Source organism: Engystomops pustulosus, chromosome 9 (assembly GCF_040894005.1).
Source record: "Engystomops pustulosus chromosome 9, aEngPut4.maternal, whole genome shotgun sequence".
Taxonomy (NCBI): Eukaryota; Metazoa; Chordata; class Amphibia; order Anura; family Leptodactylidae; genus Engystomops; species Engystomops pustulosus.
This window is the reverse complement of record NC_092419.1, coordinates 32,190,838-32,214,510: the sequence shown is the minus strand read 5'-3', so window position 1 is coordinate 32,214,510 and position 23,673 is coordinate 32,190,838. Positions and strand designations below refer to the sequence as shown.

The 23,673-nt window shown below is 42.7% G+C and overlaps 1 protein-coding gene across 1 annotated transcript; it reads right to left on the bottom strand.

The window, feature by feature from the left end:
* Positions 1-1,691: 1,691 nt before the first annotated feature.
* LOC140076928 (protein FAM162A-like) lies at positions 1,692-12,138 on the bottom strand. Its single transcript, XM_072123730.1, has 4 exons — positions 11,804-12,138; positions 3,980-4,085; positions 3,406-3,514; positions 1,692-2,552 (listed from the first exon to the last, which is right to left on the bottom strand). The coding sequence occupies exons 1-4, from the start codon at positions 11,946-11,948 to the stop codon at positions 2,448-2,450; spliced, it is 465 nt and encodes a 154-aa protein (XP_071979831.1). The 5' UTR covers positions 11,949-12,138; the 3' UTR covers positions 1,692-2,447.
* Between the last annotated feature and the right edge of the window lie 11,535 nt (positions 12,139-23,673).

Here is a 23,673-nt window from a genome sequence, read left to right as displayed (position 1 = left end):
TAAGATAAATCTGCATTGTTAAAACCATGATCAAAATTAATTGATGGTAAAATCTGTTTTCCTTTATATATTTTTCTATCTTCTAAAATTGTATTTTAAATAAAAAGCATCCACTTTGGGTCAATGTTTAAAAGTCTTATATGCAAATTAGATTACATGTCAATCTCATTGGTCGCGTGTGCACTCTATGGCAGGATCTGCTCTTCTTTTAGCTTTTTAGGCCCCCGTTTTTTAAGGAAAAAGGCTTTAACAATTATGCAAATGAGTCTGAGGGGCTCCAGGCTTCATTAACACGGAAGGTTAATTTGCATAGTTGTAAAAGCCTTTCTTGTAAAAATTTTAAAAAACAGGGAATTAGAAGCTAAAAAGAAGAGCGGATCGTGCCAGAGGGGGCACACATGAGCGTGTAAGTGTGCTTGGTTTACAATCGGTGCCGCACATGTCCTGATTCCAGGGAAAGATAGGACATGTGCGGCACCGTACCGCTCACATACAGCGTCGTGTGCCCATTGTGGTCTATGAGGAACGTATATACGGCATATATACGTCAACCGTATATACGCCCCCCATACGGAAGGTTGAATGTAGCCTTAGAATTAGGTGCGTTAGTTTTTTCTGCTACTCCTTTTTTCCAAAATTAGCTGAAAGAGATGCTTATTGGTTGATTAAATATGAAGATGTGAACAGTTTTATTTGCCCACAGAGAAGAGGCCCTAAACCCATTGGATAATACAGCGATGTGTTCAGACAATGGGCCATGTTATTTTCCATTAACCAACAGAGTTTTGCTGATGGTTCAATTGAATATGATTATTTGCATGGGTTTTCCATAGTAGAGAGGTCCCTAGCCTATTGGGCTGGATAGAGGCGTGTTTTCAGATAATTTCTCCTACTAGCCCGGTATAGGCCACATTATTTCTCTTAGACCACTGGTGTTTCACTGATTGGTTGATTAATGTTAGCTAAAACATTCGATGGAATTTCCCATATAGGGTAGACACCCTCACTCAGGTGAGGTGTGTCTCTTTTCCATCCCTCCCATTGGTTGGTTTTTGTCTATGTCATTTTACATTAATGGTTGACCATGAGTCTGATGGCCGGTCATGGATTTTTAATAAGTAACTTTATTGTAAAGGCAGAAAATGAAACGATCTTGACCCAATGTATAATTTTGATCTTTTTTATTCAATATGTAGAAATGTTTTAACAATACATAAAAGGGTAGATAATAACCAGAAGCATGTCCAGAAATAAACGGCATAACCCAAGGTTGGGCATGGATATTTCTGGCTACTGCACAAATTGATTGTACCCATTGTGCTGAAAAACTTGTTTGTTGGTATAATAATAGTATAGTAATAGTATATACTATTTAATTCCATTTGGAGTCTCAGTTTATTTTCACTATTTATCTACTTTACTTTGCTTACCTTGGGGAAATTTTTTTGCCCCAGCGACAATTGGATTTTCAAATTTTGTGCTTTCATAGGAACAAGGATTATCAAAAAAAACTTCATTACAGACACCTTACACCTATTATTGCAACCTGGGACTAAAGTAAAGCATCCAGAGAGCTTCACCAGATGTCACAGTGGGCAGAGAGGTCTGTCTGTAACTAGGGGTCGTATGCAAGTTGGATGTACTGAAGTCGGGGAACCGTCTCTACTTAAAAAGTAACACATAGCAGCATATTAGACTCACATATGTATCATTTATTGATGTATATATATTTTTTACATTTTACCCAAGTAGTTAGTTCTAAGTTAAAAATAAAGTTCTATAAAATGAAAAGTCTATAGAAAACTGCTTTCTCTATCTCGGAGGTAGCCCAGTCCAGCATATCCCTGTTATCCTGAAAGCAGCACAAGAAGATGAATTCCTGTGTTCCCTTCAACATTGATCTGCTTGCAGCAAGTAACAACTTTTGACATCTTAAAAATACTGCAGAGAACGGTGAGGTCAATGCCGCCATCCCCTGACCTTTACCAGACTGGAGAGAGGAGAAGAGAAGCCGTACCTGGATACCTATCTATTTAGACACTAAAAATATCCCAGGCTTGACATAAAAGTTTTAGTTTTCTTATGAAATTTAATAAAAGGGGTTTTCAATGGTAGTAAAACATATTATCTATCCACAGGGTGGGTGAAACCTGTCCGATCAATGGAGGTCTGATCAATGTGACCACCATGAGGTATAAGACCAAGGACCTCTTACCCCCTCTTTAAACTGGGTCTATGAGACAACAAAAGACCGCCAAGTACAGTATAGTAAAAGCAGGTATCATAAATCGTCACTCCTTTCCAAAGGGGGCCTTAATTTAAGTGCTTAGTGGGAGCCTCCATGAACCTTGTGGATAGGTGATAGGTTTTTTTTCTATGGAAAACCCATGTAAAGCATTGCACCAAGACAGGCTGCACAAATTCTAAAGTAAAATGATGGCAACTGATCAATGACTCTTGAGGGAAGAGGTAGGTTGTTCCGCTGCTTCCTCTCTCCATTTTGCCTTCTTCTCTAAATTCCTTTGAATCAAAGTATTTTCTTCCTGGAGAGCCTGGAAAAATAAAGAAGGTAAAAATCACATGAGGGAACATAAAGTAAGGCTTAAACTATGGCGGTTTTAAGAACATGGCAGACCATAAAATCTTAAATATTCAAGACATGTTCTAGGGAAAAAGTTATCTGGTGCAGAGGACCCAGGCAGACCCTTCAGAGCCATAGAAAAATCTTTGCCAGCATGTCAAAGGGAACCACTTAGGACTGGTTGAGACACTGAGACAACAACTAGTCTGGTGGTTATGGACCGGTGGTTTAGTGTCAAAAATAGTCCTTCCCCCCCCCCCTCCTTTTTCCCTCTGTACCCGTAATATAAAAAAATGTACATATACAGTATACCTTACTGGGTTTGGAGCTCTCGGTGCCTGCACAGTGATTCAATGTAGACGACGTGGTCCACCTCATGCACATTAAAGTCATGCGTACTACGCTGGCTTCACTGAGAGGCACAAGAGAACCAGAGATAAGCCCGGTGCTATTTATTTTACCCCTCTTTAGGTAAGTATAATTTTTTTTTTATAGTGGCCACAGTGAAATATAACAAGGCTATTTGGACCCTAAATCAAAGGTCCGAGTTTTCCCTATAAGGCCAATTCACAAACAGATTTAGGCAGGCAGGCATGGACACCAGGTTTGAGTAGGAGAATAAGCAGCCTGTTCTCCTACACATAGACAGAGAGGTCCCAAGGATCAAGTTACTGACGGTGACTGGCTATTCAGTCAAAGGCCAACACTGTGCAAAGATTAACCCTTTTCATTGCCCTTAAGTTGACATGTAGTTTGCACACAGTAGAACACAGTAAGCTAAAAAAATATTATGTCTGGCACTCATAATCTCATAATGCGCTCACCTTCTTGCCAGATCGAACCATCAAGATGCATCCAAGGACTGTGCCAAATATCATTGCCATGCAAATCTTTATCCGGAAATTGCTTCTGGCACCTGCTATAGCCTCCCACCTACAAGAAAACACAAAACTATTTCTAACATCACAATTGTATCTCATCTTTTCACAAATCTCTTGCTGTGGCCTGGTCATATGGAGGATACCTGTGGAACATGTGACTTTGTTGAATTGGAACACGTGACTTTTTGTCGAATAGCTGGAAACTCGCAGGTTAGGGAATACTGAACATCTAAGTAGTCAATATCTTCATCCACATTTGTCTCATAGTCGTATGAGACTAGACAGGTGTGTAACTACAGCAGTAGCAGCCATAGCGGCTGCTATGGGGTCCGCAGTGTTAGGGGGCCCCAGGGACAGATATGTGTAAATGTATAAATCATTGCATAAATGTGTGAGTATACAAATATGTAAATTTTCTGAGGGGATAGGGAAGCCCCATTCAGAAGTGTGGGCGAAGCTTTCATTCCTATTGGCGACATCCTACAGATATGGTGGCAATAGTGTACAAAATACTCACGAAACATATTCTGGAATTTCTTCCTGTTTCTTGAAACGTCCAGACCACACAAGCACCTTCTTGTCAAAATCTGTTGGTTTTTTCTCATTTCTATAGAGATGATGTCCTGAAAGCAGAAAGAAATAAAACATGTATAACCATATAATGAAAATGTTTAACATGCACTTTGAGAATTTGTAGAGAAAATTCGGGATTAATGCCATGTTTAAACAATTGTATTTATTCCTGCACATCATATACACTGGAGATCGAAAATAGAGAACGGCGAGATTTATCATCAAGTTTCTGAGGTAAAACTGTTCTTGTTGCCCATGAAAACCAATCAGAGCTCAGCTTTCATTTTATAAACAGCTGGGGGAAAATGAAAGCTGAGCTCTGATTGGTTGCTATGAGCAACTAGAACAGTTCTGCTCTAAGAGACTTATGATAAATCTCCTCCAATGTTTTGTTCAGAAAGGATGTAATCTCCATTGACCAACATTTCGTAGATTTTTTGGAGTCACCAAGCCACTAGTACAGTGTTTTACAAAATTACAAAAGTATATCAACATTAAACCTTTATTTTGCACAAAAACATGATGAGCATAATTAGAGAACAGCAATGACTGCAGCACAGAGAAAGATTATAATCATATTTTCTGAAGGTCTCTTCAGCACATCTGTGGCCACAGGACATCACTGGTCTCTTCTTCCAGTCTCTTCCACAGTTCTATGACTGTTGTGGGTTTCTTGGTTATAATTTATCACCAAGGATTTTCCAGATGTTTTAGCATGTACAACACCCCTCTATTCAGTTTGTTTCGGGGCTGCATTGTGTAGATGGCTTCTTGGATCTTTATTAAATGGCCACCCGTTCATTTTTCACTGTGGGGAAAAACATTAACCCTTTAAATTGTCCTCAAGTTTACATGTAGTTTCCCCACTGTAAAATACAACAAGCTAAAACATTGGGGCACATTGACTTAAGGTCCGTCGGACGTTTTTTAAGTTGGGTTTCGCGTTTTTTTGACCTTTCTGCCCTGAATTGCCCTGGGTTTTTGGCGCACGTGATCAGATTGTGGCGCATCGGCGCTGGCTTGCATGCGACACAAATCGGGGGCTGTGGACGTCGGACAACCCAACTGATTCGGACAAACCGCGGAATTTAAAAAGCAAATTGTATAGCAATATCAGCACTTACATACACCGGGAAGAAGAAGGTGAACTCCGCGGTCCTCAGCGGGGGAAGCAACAGATGCAGGAAATTGGATGCACAATCTTAGTGAATCGCTGAAGACCCGAATCCTCGTCGGACAAGTTAAGTAAATGCGCCCCATTATGTTTGGCACTTTTCAAGTTTCCTGTTATTTTCATGTTTTTAATCCCATATCGGTTGTAGATCTAGACCCTGGGCTGGCCATTTCACATGTTTTCTGGACAAAAAACTTGCCTTAGCCATTTTGTTGTGTGACGGGGATAATTGTCCCGCGTGAGGATTGTTGGCTGATTGAGTGATGAACCCAAGGAAGGAACCACATGTTGTTGAAGAAGGATTTGATACACACTTGCATTCTCTCGGCCCTGTAGCTGTATGAGAGGTCCAACTGTTGCTGCTGAAAACATTCCTAAAACCATTGCACTTCCTCCACCACCATTCACTGACTGTTTTGCACATTTTTGGGTTAAGTCTTTACCCAATTGGGTTAAGTGTTTCCCATCAGACACAAATAAATTACAAATAAACTTGTTTTTACCACTAAAATGAACTGTGAACCACTTTTCCTTTGTTTACACAACAAGCTCCTCAGTGAAGGAGAGTCTAACCTTCTGATTCTTTCTGCTAATGGGAGATGTGTTCTCTGCAGAGTGGGCTTTCATTCCAAATGAGAGACATATCTTTACATTGTTCAGTGCTAAACTGGTGAGGAACTTCAGCAGCAGTGTTGAAACGATTACCCATGGAGATTCTCTGCATTATCCTATCCTCTCTTGATTTTGTCTTGAGGGTGACCAGCCTTTTTGGGGGACTTGAATGAGATTGTGAGGCTGTAAGGCTGCAATAATCCTGCAATATTCCTGCTTCTGACGTGGGTTTCAGTCATTTTACACACCATTTTTGCAGCCTCATTGGAAAGTTCGTCTACCAATTGCAGATGATTTGTCAGGTAATTAAGGATATTAGCACCAGGTGCCAGATTAACTCCAGTAACCTGCAGGTATCTGAAAGGTTCTCTAATTTTGATCAGTGTTTTTTTTTAAAAAAAATATATATAATTTAGGAAATAAGATTAAAAAGACTTCTATTTTACTCATGTTAGGAAATATTCACAAAGGACTATTTAATGACAGGAGATTGTGGGGCTCATTACTATGGGTTGCGGGCCGCACAAACGTCGGATATTCCGACGATTACCATTTTGCGCCGCATTTAAAAGGGGATCGCACGCTATCAGATTTTGGCGCATTGGCACCAAGTTTCACGCGACAAATGGGGGGGAGGGGGCGGCCTGTCGGACGATCTGACGGATTCGGACAACGCGCGGGATTTAACATTTAAATTGTGTTGCAATACCAAGCACTTACATGTACCAGGAAGAAGATGGTGAACTCCGGCGGACCTCAGCAGGGAAGCGACACATGCAGGATATCGGGCGCACGACCTTGGTGAATCATGCCAGACTTCATCTTCGTTGGACCTTCCGGATCGGGGATCGCGACAGGACCAGGTAAGTAAATGTCCCCCTGTGTGTTCTTGCTGCACAGGAGCTATAGAAGCTAGATCAAAGTGTAGCCATTTACTGATACTGAGATACTGATTTCAATGGCCATGAGACACCGCTCCAGCAACTATGGTCTGCTACTGTAAAAGTAATATAATCCATCCATGATGGGTCCTTAGATCCAGGCTAAGCACTGTAGTCCTCACTTCATCCAATGTAATACAGCTCATTATTAGGTAATTTGGTTGATGAAAGCAATTATTAGCCTTCTCATCCATCAGTCTTGGAGGTGAAACCTCGTTCAGAAGTTGCAGACCTTTTGCTAATCAAGTCTACAGAACTAAACGAGGCCTCCAGACTATAATATATTGTTACAGAACTAATCTCTTTGTGTTGGTAAAAGGCACCAAAAGCTTATAGGCCCCAGTACAAGGGCAGCCCCAGGATCCCCTAGCATAAACTTAATAAATTATACATTTTTCTCAGATTGTCCATATATCTATTATAATAATCCCAACCTCTTATTGCAGAGATTAGGTTTTTCTTCTGAATACCTTTTACAATTCACTAACCATTGTAAGAAACATCATACTTGTTGTACTCTTGTGTTTCTTGTGTAACGTCTACTTCTTGCTTAACCAGTTTCAGTCTAATCAGATGAAGGATACAAGGCTGTAGTTTCTTCATTGCACTATTTATTTTCACTCTATATAGCATAGCTGTAATTTCTTTTGGTTGCAGAGCATGGCCCTTTTATTGGTGGATCCATGATGGGACAAAATGCCCAAGCATCAGGTTCTTCTTCTTTCTGTGTTTTTCTTATGGCACACATCCAGCCAACCCAGCTTTCCTGTATGTCAAGCTATGGTGTGTAGAGTCAATTTCTACTTTTTAATGCTGCCTTTATTATGGTCTACGGGTTAATATTGAGATTTTGTTGATTGTCCATAAAGGTGTTTTCTGGCCATATAATTGGGTTTTGTATCCGGTGATATCAGATATTGTAGGGCTCTTAGACTGTGACCAATCACCCAAACACTGCAATAAATTGTAATGTATAGTATAGGGCTGTGATCTGCCAGTTTCATTCAGTATATAGGTCCCAGTGCTGGAACTGATAATTGTTGGTGGTCTGGGGTGTGTAGGACAGGCCTTCATTGATTAGGGGCCAGAAAGCCTCCTTAAAGGGGTGTTCCCATTTCTGCAAATACGGTAAGTGTTATTGTTTGATGGAAAGTTAGATAATTTTCTAAATATACCATATATACTCGAGTATAAGCCGAGATACCTAATTTTATCACAAAAAACTGGGAAAACCTATTGACTCGAGTATAAGCCAAGGGTGGAATATACAATGGGCACAGCCTCCGCCCAGTATATAGCCAGCCAGCCCCCTTCCCCTAAATAAATAGCCAGGCCAATGCCCCCAGTATATAGCCAGCCAGCCTGATGCCCCCCGCAGGTCCTCTTTCTTCCAGCAGAGGTGATGTCACATGATGTCAGCAGCTTGCTAGCATTATAGCATGTGCACCAGCCACGATAGGTCCCACACTGGCCTATACATATACACAGTACTTTCTGTATTAATTCCACATGGTTTTCTAGATCTCTTGCTATAATTCTATAGGAAACTTTATTATTTACTTCCTGTGGATAAAAGTCTCGTTACCTTACACAGCTCTGATTACTTTCTGTGATGCTAACAAATCTGTGTGACATCACATGACAAGTAAAGGATTTCCATATCCACAGGGAGCAGAGATCTAGAAAACCCTGAGAAATTTATACAGAAAGTATATTGGGCAATAAGAGAACTTTTGATTATACAAACAATATCAATTATTTACTGATATGGGAATACCGCTATCACTTAATACTGCCCAAATACCTAATATCTCATTCACCCCAACTAATATCTTGTACCCTACAATGTGAAATCCCATACTGACCCTGTGTATCCCATCTAATTATATTACGCAGTATACGGGCATCCTCATCATATGTGAATATATCCCAGCTAGAGCCTTTCCGATGATTCCTGAATTCTATATTAATCAACTTCACAACACAAATCAATGGATAGTTTTTAGACTTTCAATCGATGCCTTCACCTATTCATCAAACAATTAGTAGATTGTAGACTACGAATTGTCAGTAACAACTTTCATAATTTTAAGATCACCTCTTTTTGGGGATAGCTCGAGATGCCGGAGAAGACCAGGGATGGATCAAATCGATGCCTATTGCTGCTCCAAAAGATCCATAGTCAGCTATGCGAGAACAACCAACCAACTTCTAGGGAGCGGACTCTCCTGGCATACACATTGTGCCACTGGGCCTGATCTATGTCTATCTTCACAGGTGCATATATTTACCAAGATGGGCGACCCCAAATCTACTGCTTACTGGGGCTCCTGTGTCTAGTTTCTGGCAGCATAGAAACTCAGACTTGGATATAAGTGCAGCGCTCTAAAAGCTGGAGTCCAGCTACAGCAAAGACTCATGGTCCCTCATGTTTCGATGATACGATCCTTAGGTTTTCCTAAGTTAGGTTTAGGTTCTCCTAAATTAATGTTATTGTTTGTATTATAAAAAGTTATACAATTTTCCAATATATTTTCTGTATCCATTCCTCTTGGTTTTCTAGATCTCTGCTTGCTGTCCTTCTATAGAAAGCTTCTATGTTTACTTCCAGTGGACAGAAATCTGACCCTGGTCACACAGATGCACGGCTCGTTAGCATCATAGAGAGTAATGAGAGCTGTGTGATATAATGAGCCGTGCACCTGTGTGACCATGGTCAGATTTCTGTCCACTGGAAGTAAACATAGAAGCTTTCTGTAGAAGAACAGCAAGCAGAGATCTAGAAAACTGTGAGGAATTGATACAGAAACTTTTTATAAGACAAACAATACCATTAATTTGCTGAAATGGGAATACCCCTTTAAGTCAGGGCTTCCGATCCCCATTGACTACAATAAACGAAATGTCGCCTTCTGTTATGCATGTGTTATTCATACCGGAGATTAAAAAAAAAAATATTGATAGAAGCACTATCACTCACGGAACACTCACAACGCAGGTGTGAACTTCGCCATAGAAAACAAAGATAGACTGACAGCTCCGTCCATTGTCACTGCAGGAGCTGTGTCTGTAGTGATCATTGGTGTCTGCTTCAATAAAGATGGAGATATCTGCTTATTACTCCATCACTAGTTTAGGACTAAATGAAGGATCCGAGGATGCAGCTCTATGAAGTATAAATAGTCTATTTACCAATTGTATGTTTCTCACTGTTGGTGAATAAATCACCCACATTGGAGCGCTGCTTCCCTGGATTCTTCATTTGTGACTTACACGCACCTTGGAGCCAGGTTTGTTCGAGGCATGCACCCTAGCTTTGGGCAAACTATTGCTCATTTACTAGTTTAGGATTGATGAAAGCACCTCCACAATCAGGGCTGTCATCAAGGGGCTTTAGTGTGACTGTTAGGGGGCCCCAAGGAAGAAAAGGGGCCCCAAGTCACAAAAAATCCTCCTCCCTTCCAGCGTGCAGTGAATTCACTGAGCACACAGGGCTGGATTATTATTCTGACTATCATTGCCGGGGGGCCCCAAACTTCTTAGTGGTCCCCAAACTTCCTAGTGGCGGTTCTGTCTGCAATTAGCAGTCCCACAATCAACCATAAATAACATATTTTTAGATGAAATGTTATCCCCCCCACACAGGATTGGGAATAATATGATGATTGTTGGAGGTCCCATTCCCCCACTATAGCGGTAGGGGCAGGACACATTGATCAATTCCTTCCTTTTGCTCTCCCATTGGTTTCGGGGTTGTAGAAGTATAATATAACATGATAAAATTAAATTCATCATTAAAATATCATTGAAATCATTGAACAGATTCCACATGAATAATCCACAACATATTAACAGCCCATAGTAGAAAAATAACACATAGGTAACCAGGTTTATTTCACTCAATGGGGGACACTAGGTATCCTCTGTGTGACTCAATCCTAAACTAGTGATGGAGTAATAAGAAGATATCTCCATCTTTAATGAAGCAGCTACTAATGAGCACTACAGGACACAGATCCTATTGGAGTGAATTCAGTGACTACCAATGCTATAAAATGGATGGAGCAGTCACGACATATAAACAAGAGAAAAGTAACACACACATAAGCAGAATAATTTCGCTCAATGGGGACACTAGGCATCCTCTGTGTGACTGTTGGTAGTCTTCGGAGATCTGCTTCCCATCACATTTGTGTGGCTTTGGTTCGTTTATATAACACTGCTTGTAGTATTATTCTCTGCAGGGTTTTTTTTTTATTTTTTAAAGTTGCAGTTTGGTCTTTGAGTCAAAAAGTCACAAAAGCCTAGATGCAACTTTTTTGATGCCAAAAAAAGTTGCAGAAACAAAATGATGAGTAAAAAATGTAGCTTTTATGACACATGTGAATACTCTGATCCATTGCTACTCTCATATATGCTACAGGCGGTCCCCTCCTTAAGAACACCCGACTTACAGACGACCCCTAGTTATAAACGGACCTCTGGATTTGGCCATTTACTGTACTATAGCCCTAGGCTATAATGATCCGCTGTCAAAGTCAAAGGTGTCTGCAAATAAGCTTTTTTTGTCAGTCCTGTTTCTTATGACAATCCAACATTTTTTTAAATCCAATTGTCACAGAGACAAAAAAAAAATTGTCTGGGGCTACAATGACTACTGACTTACATACAAATTCAACTTAATAACAACATAGAGCATTGTACAGCGCGCAGCTTCCATATGTAAGCGCTACAACGGACTAGAGAACACGCGCAAGAAAGATTTGGAATATAGGAAGAGTTCCTGATCTTCTACTGTTTCAAATGATCATCCAACAAGTTATAAGTATAAATTGTCTTTCCCATGTCGGCTCTGCTTTACCTCAGCTGCATTAGCTATAGATAAAATAATAACCGATAAAGTTAATAATACAAACGTTAAATACAACATTACATAAACCTGTTACAATGTGAAAACGACTGTAGCTGATGATGGAGTATATAGTCCTACGTAGACCAGGGAATATCAGCCATGTGCATTGTATACATGTGCTGTACTTACCAGAGTAGGCTTCATTCTTGGTTACACTGGGCTTGGCCGGGGTCTCGCTGTATGACCTTGAGTACAGGGTGCTCCTTGTGCTGGTCCTAGGGGTGCAGACCCCCCTCACTAGGGACCTGAAGGCAGCAGAAGTCAGTCTGGACATGGTGTCTGCTGTGGATTTGTGTTTGCTAGGCCTCAGTAAACAGCTGAGAGCTCCCTGTACACTCTCCTTCTTGCTGGAGTGTGAGTGCAGGCAGTGAGTACAGGAAGTGCAGAGGCCGCTCTGGCATTGGCTGCGCTTTTCAGCTTAGTCACAGTGACAGCTCCTTTGTGTGAAGTCTGAACAGGCTCCCACAGCTGCTGCACTTTTATGAACTTGGGAAGACAAATTGCACGTAGGCAGGTTGTCTGCAGGAGACGGTGTCTGGGAAGGAGAGTTATTACACATGGCACCTCTGCTACAAATATGTTTTGATGTCATGGTAGATTCCTCCTGCCGGCCTCTGCCCTAATCTGTAATCTAGGCCTGAAAAGGCTCTAGTGACCACGGGATTTTAGCTAATTTCTGTGAGCAGCAGTTTACGGGGCATAACTTTTTTTTTTTTTAGCATGCTTCTACAAATTTTTTGGCTGTGGTTTTTTTTAAGACACATAGAGCTAATTAAAACATAATAAAAGTTTAAAGATTTTTTTGAATTTTTTTTATTAGTTAAAATTGGGAAAAAAAGGCTTTTTTTGTAATTAATATTTCATATACTTTTTTTTATAATTTTCAAATGAACTCAACGTAAGCATTATTAATGAATTCCTGATTTTGTTTTGGTCGTTTTGATATACAATGACTCCCTTGAAAAATCGCGACGGCGAAACACGTGTCGGGGGCTTACGTGTGGGGTCCCACTTATTGGTATGGTATTGGTCTCTGGTTTGCTCACTTTGCATTTTTGTACAGCAGCATTTAGCTGCATATCTGTCGTTTACATTGTCTGCACCTTGTTTGACCATATAACCTGCCTTAAATCCATAAGGGCGTTACCTGGTGACCTACATGGTTTTTATTCCTTTGTGTGGTCTATACATCTCACCAATTGTTAAATATCTTTGTCTTCACATTGTTTTATTCATCTTTTAATGTTGTATTGAAATAAAATTGATATTTTGCTATAGCCACGCATCATCTTTTTTGGTCTTTTCAAATATTTTGTGTCATACAATAAGTTTTGTACATGTCTTGGTGGGGCAGGAGAAATCTCCTTAAGTCATATATTATCCACAAACTGCTTTACATGTACCAAACAGTCTCGATATGGTTGACTAACTCATTTTTTAAAGGAAACCCCGCATAAGAGCAAGCTTGTTGAGTCAGAGAGTGGAGCACGGAGGCATTAGCCTCCCTGAACCCAAAATATATTACCTGGCAAATAGCTAGATGGTCGTCGATTACCCGGGCCCCAGAACATAGTCTATATAAAAATATATAATTTATATATATATAATTTAAATAAACATCATTTATTTAAGACTAAAAGTAGCCCTAATCTGTGGGGACTCAGATTTCCATCCTTTGATCCTACAAAGGACATCATACTCCATAGGAAGTATTACACCACGAGATGGTATAAGACCCATTGGCTCCACAGAGTATTTACAGAAGTACCAGAAACATGTTGGAGATGCGAGAAGGAAGTTGGGACTATGTCCCACGTCTGGTGCCCCCTGATACAAGCTTTTTGTATTGCAGTGCTGCCTGAGATAGACCACATCAGCAGCCAAATGCCAATTAAAAGTAACTCACAAGTTGCAAACGCATTGGCGTCCTGAGGACACCAAAACAGTAGATAAAGGAGAAATCTGGATTATTATTTTAGTTTCCCTCTAAGGTCCCCTTAACAGGATTAATCACAGGTCTGGAGAAGGGGCTACAATGATAATCCAGCTCTGTCCATAGCTCCTTGCTCCTCAAGCACTTCAAGTCACTTTGAAATAGCTCTGAACATGGCACGTCCTAAGCTGCCTGTGACTGCAGAAGATTGACTTGAGTCCTGAATGGTGACCTTTGTGTTGGGTGATGGCCTGTGTGCCCACAGAGAGGGCTCTGAGTGCCACCTCTGGCACCCGTGCCATAGGTTTGCCACCACTGTCCTAGGGAAACCCAGCCAACAGTTTGCGCTACAAAAAAAATCTTTGAACTGTTAGACTTACCATTTAGTCAGCAGTTAGGAGATATAAGGAGATAATGGACTGATACAACGTTTGAAGATGTGTTAGGGATCGCCCCAAGGTTATACTCTGTAAGGGCCCGATTCGCGTTTTCCCGACGTGTTACCCGAATATTTCCGATTTGCTGCGATTTTCCCTGTATTGCCCCGGGATTTTGGCGCACGCGATCGGATTGTGGCGCATCGGCACTGGCATGCACGCGTCGGAAATAGGGGGCGGGGCCGAACGAAAACCCGACAGATTCGGAAAAACCGCCGCATTTAAAAAAAAAGTGTCGCGGGACTCGCGCTTACCTTCACTAGGAATAGGCCGGTGAACTTCAGTGCATTCCGGCGGGCCTCGGGGAACTTCAGCGCAGCAGTGCCACCTGGTGGACGTTGGAAGAACTACCTTAGTGAATCCCGGCCGGACCCGAATCCACAGCAGAGAACGCGCCACTGGATCGCGAATGGACCGGGTAAGCAAATCTGCCCCTGTGTCTTCATTATATTTCTCCTTGCTGAAACACCTATGGGGCAGAAGCCCACCACAACTTTTTAGAAGCTGAGAAAGCAGACTGCAAGTCTCGGATGTGCACAATACTATATTATGAGGGTGTTCAGCAATTCGGTGGGTAATAATTAATGAAAGGTGATGAGACACAAACTTCAAACTAATGCACTGGGCAATTTATGGGATCAATATCCTGCCCTCTCAGAAATTCCTTGATCGCCTTACGACATGCCCCAAAAGTGGAGAAAGCCTCCCAGATCTGTGGCATGGTATATGGTTGTGCCCGGTGATTCAGAGCTTTTGGCAAACGGTAATAGAATATGTTAAAAAATATTGGAAGGTGGAACTGGCTCAACAACCACACAAACTGTTATTTCATGACTTAGGAGGCAGAATGGCTCATTCCGAGGGAGTGGAGGAGGATAGGACAGAAGGGAGTGTCCCTTTACGCTTAAGATTTCCTCATATTATCCTTATGGTTGCGAAAAAATGCATCCTTTCCAACTGGATACAGGCAAATCCACCTACTTTGTTGGTGGTCAATTGAAAAATCTATTTAATATTGACAAAATAGATACAACAAGATATAAAGAAAAAGGTGCTAGAAGGTTTTTTTCTAAATGGAAAACATTTAATATAGACTATTTACTGTGGACCTCCTGATGCCATTCCAATATCCTCAGTGGTATTCCCAAGAAGCATTTAGAGGAATTCAATTAACAATTGAATATGTTGGTTCAATACAAGGGGGCACCGAATGGTCGGTGGAGGTTAGTAGCGGTTGATGCACTGGACAGAGGGAGGGCGGGCGGTTTGGCAAAAGTGAAAATGAAAGATGGAAGGGGAAAGATGTGTGGCCTTCGATTTGGGCCTCTCTGGAACTATGCAAATAAGGACTAATGACCCACTGAGGGATGGGAAATATGTTCCAACTTGAGAAATGCCTGATGGTTCTGTAAATCTACAAATGTGGAGCATGATTTAACTAAATAAATCTTTGAGCATGGGATCAAGGGATGGAGGAAGGGGGAGACTCTCAGCCTCCTTCTCTAGCAAGGGAAAAATGTATGTTATGTAATGTAACCTTAAAATACCCACATCAGCGCTGTAATGTAATATTCTCTTGACCTAGTTGATATGTTCCTCTTCTCATGTTTTATATTATTATTGTAAAAAAACATAAAAAGTTTTGGAAAAAATGATTTGCAGGCCATTCTTTTCTCAGCTATAATTTGCTAATCCCTCATAACTGGAGAAAGAACATGGCCCCAACTCTCTCCCAGTGGAAAGATAAGGTTCAAGAGATCTGCAGGTTTGAAGAAGTAGCCCAGTGGAAGGGAACAAGTTCTTAAAGATTTGGTAACGCTGGTTTCAGTACCAAGTGGGTTAATATTACTCAATCTTAACATCTACTCCATTTACCTACTCCCATTCTATCATCACCATATCCATTACACCTAGAGGAGAGGCAGTTTTACCATGACCACAGACAGGGCCACCATCTACACCTAGAGGATAGGCGGTTCTACTATCACCATAGACCAAGGGCATCCTCTACACCTAGAGGAGAGGCGGTTCTACCATCACTATAGAAAGGGGGCATCTTCTACACCTAGAGAAGAGGCGGTTCTACCATCACCATAGACAGGGGGATCCTCTACACCTAGAGGAGAGGTGGTTCTATCATCACCATAGACAGGGGACATCCTCTACACCTAGAGGAGAGGCAGTTCTATCATCATCATAGACAGGGGGCATCCTTTACACCTAGAGGAGAGGCGGTTCTATCATCATCATAGACAGGGGGCATCCTCTACACCTAGAGGAGAGACAGTTCTACCATCACCATAGACAGGGGGCATCCTCTACACCTAGAGGAGAGGCGGTTCTATCATCACCATAGACAGGGGCATCCTCTACACCTAGAGGAGAGGCGATTCTACCATCACCATAGACAGGGGGCATCCTCTACACCTAGAGGAGAGGTGGTTCTACCATCACCATAGACAGGGGGCATCCTCTACACCTAGAGGAGAGGCAGTTATATCATCATCATAGACAGGGGGCATCCTCTACACCTAGAGGAGAGGTGGTTCTATCATCAACATAGACAGGGGCATCCTCTACACCTAGAGGAGAAGCGGTTCTACTATCACCATAGACAGGGGCATCCATTACACCTAGAGGAGAGGAGGTTCTACCATCACCATTGACAGTGGGGAATCCTCTACACCTAAAGCAGACGAGGTTCTACCTTCACCATAGACAGGGGGCATCCCCTACACCTAGAGGAGAGGCGGCTCAATCATCACCATAGACAGGGGGCATCCTCTACACCCAGAGGAGATGAGGTTCTACCATCACCATAGACGGGGGAATCCTCTATGCCTGGAGATGAGGCGTTTATACCATCACCTTAGATGGGGGCATCCTCTACACCTAGAGGAGAGGAGGTTCTACCATCACCATAGACAGGGAGTATCCTCTACACCTACATGAGAGGTGATTCTACCATCATCATAGACAGGGGGCATCCTATACACCTAGAGGAGAGGCGATTCTACCATCACCATAGACAGGAGGCATCCTCTACACCTAGAGGAGAGGCGATTCTACCATCACCATAGACAGGGGGCATCCTCTACATCTAGAGGAGAGGCGGTTCTACCATCACATAGACAGGAGGCATCCTCTACACCTAGAGTAGAGGCGATTCTACCATCACCATAGACAGGGGGCATCCTCTACACCTAGAGGAGAGGCGGTTCTACCATCACATAGACAGGAGGCATCCTCTACACCTAGAGGAGAGGCGGTTCTACCATCACATAGACAGGAGGCATCCTCTACACCTAGAGGAGAGGCAGTTCTACCATCACCATAGAGAGAGGGCATCCTCTATAGGTAGAGGAGAGGAGGTTCTACCATTACCATAGACAGGGGGCATCCTCTACACCTAGAGGAGAGGCAGTTCTACCATCACCATAGAGAGAGGGAATCCTCTATAGGTAGAGGAGAGGAGGTTCTACCATCACCATAGACAGGGGGCATCCTCTATACCTAGAGGAGAGGAGATTCTACCATCACCATAGACAGGAGGCATCCTCTACACCTAGAGGCGAGGCGATTCTACCATCACCATTGACAGGGGACATCCTCTACACCTAGAGGAGAGGTGGATCTACCATCACCATAGACAGGGGCATCCTCTACACCTAGAGGAGATGAGGTTCTACCATCACCATAGACAGGGGCATACTCTACACCTAGAGGAGTGGTGGACCTACCATCACACTTGGAAAGGGGACATCCTCTACACCTAGAGGAGAGGCGATTCTACCATCACCATAGACAGGGGGCATCTTCTACACCTAGAGGAGAGAGCGTTCTATCATCACCATAGACAGGGGACATCCTCTACACCTAGAGGAGAGGTGATTCTACCATCACCATAGACAGGGGACATCCTCTACACCTAGAGGAGAGGAGGTTCTACCATCATCATAGACAGGGGCATCCTCTACACCTAGAGGAGAGGAGGTTCTACCATCACCATAAACAGGGGGCATCCACTACACCTAGAGGAGAGGCGGTTCTATTATATCCATATACAGGAGGCATCCTCTACACCTAGAGGAGAGTTGGTTCTACCATCACCATAGACAGGGGGCATCCTCTACACCTAGAGGAGAGGTGATTCTACCATCACCATAGACAGGGGACATCCTCTACACCTAGAGGAGAGGCGATTTTACCATCACCATAGACAGGGGGCATCCTCTACACCTAGAGGAGATGAGGTTCTACCATCACCATATACAGGAGGCATCCTCTACACCTAGAGGAGAGGTGATTTTACCATCACCATAGACAAAGGTTCTTTACTGTAAGAGCAGTGAGACTATGGAACTCTCTGCCGCAGGAGGTTGTTATGGCGGACTCTATGTATGTGTTCAAGAAAGGCCTGGATGCCTTTCTAGAGAGCTAAAATATAACGGGTTATGGGGAAAAAAACATTTGTTTAATTCTCAAAGGTTGGACTTGATGGACTTTTTCCAGCCTTATATACTATGATACTACACTATACATTGTACACCACACTACATCCACATTCCTATAGAGCTGCCTTAGACCCGGCTTTGCTGAGCTCCACTACTTTCCTCTCTTCCTAGTGTAGTGTGAGTGCAGGGTGTGACATCACTACAGTCAGTGCATGTAAGACTATCACTGTATACATGTTATACTTCAGCTTAGTCACAGTGACAGCTTCAGGCCATGTCTGTACAGGATCACATGGATACAGAACTTTTATGGTCTGAGGATGACAAATTGCACGTAGACAACTGGTCATCTGTCATAAACCAGAACACTGTACTGGATGGTAGATTTTGTACATCATATATATTTATACACTACATACATACATTTTTTAACATGCAATCCTATGGGATTCACATGATCAAACTGAACCTGCTGATAATAATATCTTACACATAAACAACTTAAAGGGAATGTATCGTCAGTTTTATTTATGTTTGACTTAACGTTTTGCGTGTTATTAGTAGTAGCAGGACGTGAAGAATTAATTTATATTCCAGAATTTTAGCCCTACTTGGGCACTTTCTCACACTGCTGTTTTCTTAGTTGTCTGCATTGAACTGCTTTACAACCCTTCCCCACTGCACTGAATCACTTCTGTAGCAGGATTATAGTTTTATACTATAGAAGAGCAGAGAGGAGGGGCTATTAAGCAGTGTGATGCAGTGTGTGGACACTCCCACAGTGCTTCAAGTCCAGCTACGATACTGGATTATAAAGGCATTTTTCACTGCTACAAAAAAAACACAGATCTCCACACTGCTATGCGGCACTGCAGCTGCATGTATGGATAAAACTGCTGGTAAATGCTCACAACGTTCAGTGTTCAGTTTTCTTTCTACCTTTTTAATTTTTTTAGACCCCCCTTCTATATTGCTCAATGAATTTCTTCCAAACTACTCAAATGCGTTCCAGTCGGCATGAGTTTCCCTAGTTTGCTTTATAATGTCTTAGCATAGATCATTCTAAAACGATTAAAAACAAGTAATAAAACAAATGAAATGATACCGGGAGATCAGTAACATACAAGGTGGAGCGCCGCGAGGCAATGATATATGGCAGACAGATGGCAGCCCCTGAATCACAGCAGATATCCGAGGCTTACCCGGGGGGATGGCAGATCTCTCCGAGCACGCGATGCGTTTATGTCTCTCTCAATGCCATTTTAATGATATTAGAAGACAGAATCTCGGCGCTAATAACGACTTTGTTCTCTGCCTCCCACAAGAAACACATAAAATGAGAGGAAACAGAAAGCATCAAGTGTTCTGCCTAATGCGCTAGTAATTCAATAAAATAGATGAAATCTGTTGTACCCCGAGCCAAATAAAGTTTTTGTTTAGTCAGGTGGCGGTAATATAGCACAATATATGGTGCATCTCATATAATATGTGTTATCATTTGTGTTATTGTAATATGTTTTGCAAAGATAAGTCAAAATTGTTGTGCCCTGGGATTAATTTGCCAAATAAATGATAAAATCCATCATGGGGGGTTGTATGGCTTACACCTCTCCATGCTGTAGCTTCACATGCTGTTACACTGTCTCCCACTTCCAACCTACTCCCTGTAAGCCAGGGGTCTCAAGCTCACATCCTGGGGGCAACTGCGGCCCTTGGGACAATAGTTTGTGGCCCCTACCTCCCTTTCAACCACCAGGTCGTACTATAATGTCCTGGTGCTTTGGGGGGTGTATGGAGAGAGCTCACGGCTGAGCTCTCTCCACACACAGAGGGTGTCAGCTGTATAATAGAGCTGACACCCGCCTGTTACTGCTACCGTCGGTGCTGGTACATTACACATGGCTTGCCATGTGTAATGATCTCTAATAGCCAGCAGATGGCAGGCTGTTAGTGATCAGAAGAAAAAATTGCTATATACTGCAGTACAGTAGCATATAAAGATAAGAAAGAACTTTTACTTACCTGTGTCCCTACCTCCATTTCAGCATGACAGAGGACCAGACAGAGGGAAGTATAATTTCTTTCTTTCAGACCACCTTTTTATGCCCCTTCTTCAGACTTAAAAATGACCGCTCTTCTGTGGTTCACACAGTTAATAATGTTTCCACTTGTGCCCCCCACTCTAAATTATACCCCCTCTTGTGGCTCCCAATCATAATGCCCCCCTTGTGGTTCCTGCTTTATAATGCCCCCTCTTCTTGCCCTCTGCTCTTTATAATGCCCCCTCTTCTTGCCCTCTGCTGTTTACATTGTCCCCTCTTGTTGCTCGCTGTTCTTTATATTGTCCCCTCTTGTTGCCCTCTGCTCTTTATATTGTCCCCTCTTGTTGCTTGCTGTTCTTTATATTGTCCCCTCTTGTTGCCCTCTGCTCTTTATATTGTCCCCTCTTGTTGTCCTTTGCTCTTCATATTGTCCCCTCTTATTGCCCTCTACTCTTTATATTGCCCCGCTTGTTGCCCTCTGCTCTTTATATTGCCCCCTCTTGTTGCCCTCTGCTCTTTATATTGTCCCCTCTTGTTGCTCGCTGTTCTTTATATTGTCCCCTCTTGTTGCCCTCTGCTCTTCATATTATCCCCTCTTGTGGCCCTCCGCTGTTTATATTGTCCCCTCTTGTTGCCCTCTGCTCTTTATATTGTCCCCTCTTGTTGTCCTCTGCTCTTCATATTGCCCCCTCTTGTTGCCCTCTGCTGTTTATATTGTCCCCTCTTGTTGTCCTCTGCTCTTTATATTGACCCCTCTTGTTGCCCTCTGCTCTTTATATTGTCCCCTCTTGTTGCTCTCTGCTCTTTATATTGTCCCCTCTTGTTGCCCTCTGCTGTTTATATTGTCCCTCTTGTTGCCCTCTGCTCTTTATATTGTCCCCTCTTGTTGCCCTCTGCTCTTTATATTGCCCCCTCTTGTTGCTTGCTGTTCTTTATATTGTCCCCTCTTGTTGCTCTCTGCTCTTTATATTGTCCCCTCTTGTTGCCCTCTGCTCTTTATATTGTCCCCTCTTGTTGCCCTCTGCTCTTTATATTGTCCCCTCTTGTTGCCCTCTGCTCTTTATATTGTCCCCTCTTGTTGCCCTCTGCTCTTTATATTGTCCCCTCTTGTTGCTCTCTGCTCTTTATATTGTCCCCTCTTGTTGCCCTCTGCTCTTTATATTGTCCCCTGTTGTTGCCCTCTGCTGTTTATATTGTCCCCTCTTGTTGCCCTCTGCTCTTTATATTGTCCCCTCTTGTTGCCCTCTGCTCTTTATATTGTCCCCTCTTGTTGCCCTCTGCTCTTTATATTGTCCCCTCTTGTTGCTCTCTGCTCTTTATATTGTCCCCTCTTGTTGCCCTCTGCTCTTTATATTGTCCCCTCTTGTTGCCCTTTGCTCTTTATATTGACCCCTCTTGTTGCCCTCTGCTCTTTATATTGTCCCCTCTTGTTGTCCTCTGCTCTTCATATTGTCCCCTCTTGTTGCCCTTTGCTCTTTATATTGACCCCTCTTGTTGCCCTCTGCTCTTTATATTGTCCCCTCTTGTTGCCCTCTGCTCTTTATATTGTCCCCTCTTGTTGCTCTCTGCTCTTTATATTGTCCCCTCTTGTTGCCCTCTGCTCTTTATATTGTCCCCTCTTGTTGCTCTCTGCTCTTTATATTGTCCCCTCTTGTTGCCCTCTGCTCTTTATATTGCCCCCTCTTGTTGCCCTCTGCTCTTTATATTGTCCCCTCTTGTTGCCCTCTGCTCTTTATATTGTCCCCTCTTGTTGCCCTCTGCTCTTTATATTGTCCCCTCTTGTTGCCCTCTGCTCTTTATATTGTCCCCTCTTGTTGCCCTCTGCTCTTTATATTGTCCCCTCTTGTTGCTTGCTGCTCTTTATATTGTCCCCTCTTGTTGCCCTCTGCTGTTTATATTGTCCCCTCTTGTTGCTCTCTGCTCTTTATATTGTCCCCTCTTGTTGCCCTCTGCTCTTTATATTGTCCCCTGTTGTTGCCCTCTGCTGTTTATATTGTCCCCTCTTGTTGCCCTCTGCTCTTTATATTGTCCCCTCTTGTTGCCCTCTGCTCTTTATATTGTCCCCTCTTGTTGCCCTCTGCTCTTTATATTGTCCCCTCTTGTTGCTCTCTGCTCTTTATATTGTCCCCTCTTGTTGCCCTCTGCTCTTTATATTGTCCCCTCTTGTTGCCCTTTGCTCTTTATATTGACCCCTCTTGTTGCCCTCTGCTCTTTATATTGTCCCCTCTTGTTGTCCTCTGCTCTTCATATTGTCCCCTCTTGTTGTCCTCTGCTCTTCATATTGTCCCCTCTTGTTGCCCTTTGCTCTTTATATTGACCCCTCTTGTTGCCCTCTGCTCTTTATATTGTCCCCTCTTGTTGCCCTCTGCTCTTTATATTGTCCCCTCTTGTTGCTCTCTGCTCTTTATATTGTCCCCTCTTGTTGCCCTCTGCTCTTTATATTGTCCCCTCTTGTTGCTCTCTGCTCTTTATATTGTCCCCTCTTGTTGCCCTCTGCTCTTTATATTGTCCCCTCTTGTTGCTCTCTGCTCTTTATATTGTCCCCTCTTGTTGCCCTCTGCTCTTTATATTGCCCCCTCTTGTTGCCCTCTGCTCTTTATATTGTCCCCTCTTGTTGCCCTCTGCTCTTTATATTGCCCCCTCTTGTTGCCCTCTGCTCTTTATATTGCCCCCTCTTGTTGCTCTCTGTTCTTTATGATGTCTCCTCAGGGCCCAGGCTAAAAAGATAAAGGGCACCCTGCATCTTTTAGCCTAGCGACACCCATTGAAGCTCAATCATGAGTATTTAGGTGTTTTTAGTTTAAGAATATTGAGATGATTGAGAAAATCTTAAAGGAAACCTACCACCATGGATATACCTATAAAGGTAGATCGGATGGTAGGTGCATCTATTGGACGTGAGAATAATCCTTTTAATGGCTTATCCTCACCTCCCTGCAATCTTTTTATAACTTCTATTTCCCTAATATGCACATTTTGTAAAGAGGCTATTGTGGAGTGGAGTAGGCTGTACTGAGTCTACACAGCGCGGCTACTCCATGCCCCAGAAGCCACTTTGATCCTCCTACCAGATATCTTCGGCACGCAGCTATGAGGAGCTGCGCGCCCTCGTTCGCGAAGCCTGTCACCTGCG

What these genes read in the sequence shown, in the direction of transcription:
- LOC140076928 (XM_072123730.1), bottom strand. Translation starts at nt 11,948, where the DNA reads ATGTCCAGACTGACTTCTGCTGCCTTCAGGTCCCTAGTGAGGGGGGTC. An exon ending in GAAATTCCAGAATATGTTTC is followed by an intron (nt 3,515 to 3,979) that starts GTGAGTATTTTG and finishes GTTTTCTTGTAG; the next exon opens with GTGGGAGGCTATAGCAGGTG. An exon ending in TGGTTCGATCTGGCAAGAAG is followed by an intron (nt 2,553 to 3,405) that starts GTGAGCGCATTA and finishes TTATTTTTCCAG; the next exon opens with GCTCTCCAGGAAGAAAATAC.